We start from the raw sequence: 6,000 nt of genomic DNA on the forward strand, positions 1-6,000 counted from the left end.
ACGACCTACTCCAATCAGCCTATGCATGCCTGTACTTCACCCCTACCCCAAAAGTACACATCAAATTAAAGTGAAAAATACTGCTTTTGCCAGGACTTCCAGAAATTATCTGGGCTTTTAAGTTATTTGAATGATCATGTCAGTAGAAAGGTGAATGCTGGAAGAGCCCCCCTTGGGGTCACCTTAGAGCTGGCTGACCACACTCAGTGTATTCTCTGGATTCATCTTGTCTCTTGGGAGAAGCATGGTCTTAGAGGACACCGAGCCACCGCCCCTCTGCGCCGCCTCCATCATGTCCATATATTTACAATACATGTGTTTATTTTGGATGAACTGAGCAAATATTTTCCTTGGACATAAATATAGTAAGATGGTTAACTGCAGTTGGAATTAGAACTTGTTTGAATCAAGACTCACCCACTTACTGGCAAGATCATCTTAGACAAGTTACTAACTGGTCTCAGCCTGTTTCTCCATCTGTAAAATGGGGACAATAGTAATTAGAGTTATTACTAATATTCAGTGAATATTTATAAAGCCCTCACTATATGTCAAGTGTTTTGTTGAATTTTTAAAATCATCACATGAAAAAACCTGAACAAAAAACAAACAAAAAAACTGATCTTAATGCCTAGCCCAGAATAACCTAATTTTCTCTTTGAGGAATGTTTCTTTTCCTCACTACATAAGCAATATTTATTTGACAGCCAACTGAAAACCATCAACCTTTTTTTTTTCCTAGAACTGTGAAATTATTTTTAAAAGGTGTGTTCCTCTTTCCCCCCCACCCCTGTACTTAATGGAGCCTCATAGGGTATTAGAGTTGGAAAGAATCTTAATCATCCATCCAGCTACTTGGCCAGTGCAGGGCTCCTTAGGGACACCTCCACCAACTAGGTGGCCCATCCCATTATTGGATAGCTTAACTGTCAGTTATTTCTTGAACCCAAATAAACTTCCTTGTGATAATTGGTCACATAAAACCTTACATATTTTATTGAATTAGTAGAGGCCCGGTGCACAAAATTCATGCACTTGGCAGGGGGGGGGGGTCCCTCAGCCCAGCCTGTGCTTTCTCGCAGTCTGGGAGCCCTCGGGGGATGTCTGACTGATGGTTTAGGCCCGCTCCCCAGCAGTTGGACATCCTTAGCACTGCCTGTGAGCCTGGTTTCTGGCTGAGCGGTGCTCCCCCTGTGGGAGCGCACTGACCACCAGGGGGCAGCTCCTGTGTTGAGCATCTGCCCCCTTGTGGTCAGTGCATATTATAGCGACCGGTCATTCTGCCATTCAGTCGATTTGCATATTAGCCTTTTATTATCCTATATAATAAAAGCCTAATATGCTAAGTGTCTGGTCGGCCATTCAACCAATCAAAGCAGAATATGCTAATGATATGCTAAGGACACTCAACTGCTCGCTATGACATGCACTGACCACCAGGGGGAGACAGTTGACTGGTCAACCAGTCGCTATGACGTGCACTGACCACCAGGGGGCAGGCGATCCGACCAGTAGGTTAGCTTGCTGCTGGGGTCTGGCCAATCGGGACTGAGCGAGATGGGCCGGAAACACCCTGGAGCCCTCCCATGGTCCCTCCCCAGCTGGCCAACCTCCCGTGTCCCTCCCTGGCCCTGATTGTGCACTGGTGGGGTCCCTTGGCCTGGCCTGTGCCCTCTCACAATCTGGGACCCCTCGGGGGATGTCGGAGAGCTGGTTTTGGCGCGATGGCGGAACGACTGGTCGCTATGATGTGAACTGACTACTAGGGGGCAGACACTCAATGCAGGATCTGCCCCCTGGTGGTCATTGTGCTCCCACAGGGGGAGCACTGCTCAGCCTGAAGCCGGTCTCATGGCTGGCGAGCACAGCGCTGGTGGCAGGAGCCTCTCCCGCCTCCACGGTGGTCGGACATCCCCCAAGGGCTCCCAGACTGTGAGAGGGTGCAGGCTGGGCCGAGGGACACCCCCCCCCCCCCCCCACCAGGGCACAAACTTCATGCACCAGGCCTCTAGTATAGGATATAAACTAAAGGGTCCAAAATGATTACTTGAGATACAGGATTAGAATAATTACCATTAGTTCTCTCCCTCCAAAATGCATTACTTCAACAATTCTTGATCTGAGGTAGCCACCCAAAAGGTGAGGGAGAGGTGTGGAGGGAAGGGGACAGGAGGATGTGTGTTTGAAGTGCAGAGTTCAGGGCACCATCCCCAGATCTGACTTTAGCCCTGAGCTGTGCCTATGATCCACATTCTAATAAGCACTACTGGTTCTTACAAAACTCTACTGCAAAACTCCCCAGGAGCCTGAAGGCACTGCCTGGCTGCAATGTGAGCTGGTCGACCTGCCTGCCCCTAAGAACCAGCTGCATTGCAGGGCAGCACGTGCACCGCGGTGAGTGCTGGTGAGCCGGAACGGGGACTGGGGTCGTCTTTTTCTTGTACAGAGTGGGGCTGCTTTCCTTGCCCCTTCCTATTGTTTCCTACCCTCTTGTTGGATGCCTGAGAGGCCAACTGAAATTGTGATGGTGGTGGCGGCTGTTGATCCATTGGAGCACATGTTCTGATCTGGGGACTCGTAGCATGTTACTCATGCTCTGTTATTTCATTCTCAGGGCAACTAGCCCTAGTTGAGATAAGTTCTCATGTCACCGTGTTGGGGAACTTGAAGCACAAATAATAAACCACCTGCCTGTGCTCACCCAGCTAGTAAGAAATAGTAAGACCTCAGAATGTGGACACAGGCAGCAGCCTCCAGAGTCCCTCCCGTCCAGCGCTCGGCCACGGCTCCTGGACCTCTCTTGGGAGATCAGACGCATCCAGCCAAACACACAGTGTCACCAAGGCCCCTCTAATACACATGGGAACTGGGCGTCTCCCTTCCCTGAATTGCTGTCTCTCAGTGTTCACTGGGTGCAGCCACTTCCAGGGGAAAAGACTTGTTTGCGGTTCTTCATCCTACCTCTCAACAGTCTCAAGTCTCTCCCGTCCCAGCTGCCACCCTGCTGGGCCTCATCCTGAAGCCCTCGCTCAGTCCTACATGTAAAGGGAGCACTTGGCGAATGCAGCAGCCCGGGGTGGTGGAGCTGGCCCCACGTGCGTGGGAGCTGGGACCCAGGCTCCTGTGCCAGCAAGTGCTGCTGTGACCTTCACGTGGCCCTGGCCTGCTCCTGTGCTCTTTCTCCGCTTCCAGCCTTTCAGCAGTTCCACAGCCTGCAGGACGCAGACCAGACCTCTGCTGATTGCCTCCCCGAACCTCGAACCTGACCTCTCACTAGTCCTGCTTTGGACCTGTGTCCCAGCTGAACGGCGTGTTCCCTGTGCACCCACACTGCTGCCACACCTGCCCTTGCACAGCCCTCCCTCCCTACGTGGATCATGTGGACACCTGCCCCTACCTGCTGGTCGAGCATCCCGTTTGGGGGGTCACCTTTAATTTTGATACAACTTTAAACTTACTCAAAAGTTGCAAAATAGTACAAAGATATTCCCTACACCCCTCACCTTCACCCAGATCATTGTTAACATTTGCCACATATATACACACACATTTTTTCTGATCTATTTGCAAGTGAATTGCAGACTGTATGGCCCTTTGCCCCTGAATATACCAGAGTTGATCTCTTAAGAACAGTCTCTGGCACAACCAAATTACAGTTATCAAGATCAGCAAATTCAGTGCAATGTTTAATCATCTGCAGGCCACACCCCTCACAGCTACTTTCTCCTGGTGCGGGGGCCAGGCCCGGCCCACGTGCTGTGTGTAAGTGCGAACATGTATCCTTAGCCCCTTTAATCTGAGGCGTTTCCTCAGTCGGGACACCAGCGTTTTTCAGTACAGGCTGTTGCTTTGCAGAGTGTTGCCAGCTAGAGCTTGTGTGCTGTTTCCTTGTGATTAGATTCACAGTCTGTCTCTTCAGCGGGAACGACGTAGCAGTAATTCAAACCTTTCTCAGTGCAGCGCGTGGAGAGGCACCTGATGCTGCTGACCATCCCTTTATTGTGATGTTGATACTGGAGACTTGGGAAAGGAGGGGTCTTGTTGAGTTTTTCAACCTCAGTTTTCTTGTCACCTCTTTCAAGGAAGCTTTCTAAGGACCCCCAGCCCCCACCCCAGGCGCCACAATTAGGAGTCTGTTCCCATAATGCCTTGGGCTTAGTAGCTGTTCACAAGGACTTGATTGAATTCTGGTGATTGAATTCCCCACTTGGCTGCGACTCCCATGAGAGCATGGACCACACCGTGGCAGCTTCATAAATATTTGTTGAATGAATGGAAGAATGAGTGAGATATTTGAAAGCTGACTCCAAATCTGTCCAGATGAGTCTTTGTCCTTAGTGTTTCCTGCTCTGTTCACGGAGCACGGCTAAGTTTTTGGATTTCTTTATATGCCAGATTCTCCGTGAATGCACGGCAGTCTGACTAAGACCCAATAGAGAGGTGCAGTAGTTATCCTTCCTTTTGGGAACCACAGAATAGATTAAGTTAGAAACTTGAAACCCCAAATCCTGGAGTTTTCATTTGTTTCTTCAGGGGTGGAAGTGGGGAGTGAGGGGAGATTCTCTGGGTCTTTCATCGTGAGAAATGCTGGCCTCGTAGGAGCAGCATGCAGTGTCTTCCATGGTACTCAGCCGGGCGCCTCTGTCCAGTCACACCGCCACCCGGCAGGGGAGTGAATCAAGGGTTGTCCTGAGGGTGCTGGGAGCTCACTCTCTCCCTTTGTTGTTTCAGACGCAGGAGGAGGGAGACGCACTGACATTGACATCAGACCCTCCTGCAGCTCTGCCATCTCCTGGTCTCCAGGTGCCTGGGCTGCACTCCGCCGAGGCTGCCACAGGAAAATCCCGTGATGCGTAGTTCCTGGAGACTGGCCGTCCTTCTGCACTGTTTTGCTCCTGGTGAAACAGGACAGCACCTGGGTTCTCAGCTGGCTCCTGCTGGATGTCCTCACCGGGAGTGGCTGTGAGGCAGGGCTGTGGCTTGTGAATAACAGCTGTTGTGCACTGTTTCCGGTGGGGAGTTCTTAGTCAAGCAGGCCTCCTTTGCCAGCCAGTAGGATGGGGATGGGGATCCCCACTCAAGAGGACTGGATGAACCCTGCGGCCCCAGCTGTAGGTGCATTCAGTTGAGCTTGCTGTGACCCCATCACAGATGGTGACTGAGGTTGGGAGACAGTGACTCTGGGTGAGGTGACTCGGGAGCCCCTGTGACATGATGGTTGCAACACATACTTAGTAGTTTTCAGTTTCATCCTAAGGAAATGGTCCAGCTGAGCTGTGTGGGGAGGGGCCTCAAAGAGCCTTGGGCAACTGCAGCGATCGAGGGTGCCTCTGTAGGAAGTGCTCAGTGCCAAGACTAAAGCTTCCTGTGACTACCCACCATTACCCTGATCAGTGAGTGGGGTCCTTCCGCCCTTGGCCATGAGGCCTGGTTCCCGCAGGTGGGAGCTTGTAATGGGCTCCCAGGGCTTTTTTATTCTGACATGCATTGAGTTGCGTTGCATTGCGTTACATTGAATTGGACTGAAATAAACGGAATTGAAAGGCCTACAAACAAGTCTGAATCTCTTGCAGAGTGCCTGCCCTTGAGGAAGCACAGACAGGTCCTGTCTTCACTCTAGCTGGGCCTGTAACTGTAATACTGTGGAGAGAGGAGGGAGAGGTAAGAAGGACATCGGGGCCCAGAAAGTAGCAGGAGCAAAGGCACGTTGTGGGTGAGGAGTAGAGGAGAGCCGGCCTGAAGCAGCTGGTGGCCGTCCAGCTGACAGAGGATACAGACAGACGCGCAGATGTATTCCGTGGAGAGCGCATGGCTCACGAAATACATCTGTGGCCAGCGAACCACATGAAGCAGAATCATCGCGAGCGGAATCTCGGGGTACAGCCCCTGGCATCTGCATCTAAGAAAGCTCCACAGTGGATTTAAGGTTGTAGACTCACGGTTGGGGTGGGGACGAGCCTCTGCTGGATGGAAGGAAGACACGAAATGATTTTAAGGTGG

General features: G+C 51.4%; 1 protein-coding gene across 6 annotated transcripts in view; it reads left to right on the forward strand.

Moving 5' to 3' along the window:
• Nucleotides 1–5,551, forward strand: part of SSR1 (signal sequence receptor subunit 1) — a 39,147-nt gene extending 33,596 nt beyond the window's left edge. For 5 of the 6 annotated variants that reach the window (XR_013959993.1, XR_013959994.1, XM_080657334.1 and 2 more), the window contains one exon: nt 4,732–5,550. Coding sequence is in view for 2 of the 6 variants with exons in the window: in XM_080657334.1 (XP_080513460.1) it covers nt 4,732–4,756 (25 nt within the window). In the remaining 4 variants the exon portion in view is untranslated. Of the gene's footprint in view, nt 1–4,731 lie in introns of all 6 variants that reach the window. The other variant, XM_080657337.1, reaches the window with a different exon arrangement.
• Nucleotides 5,552–6,000: the final 449 nt, after the last annotated feature.

This window comes from Plecotus auritus (genome assembly GCF_963455305.1).
Source record: "Plecotus auritus genome assembly, chromosome: 2".
Taxonomy (NCBI): Eukaryota; Metazoa; Chordata; class Mammalia; order Chiroptera; family Vespertilionidae; genus Plecotus; species Plecotus auritus.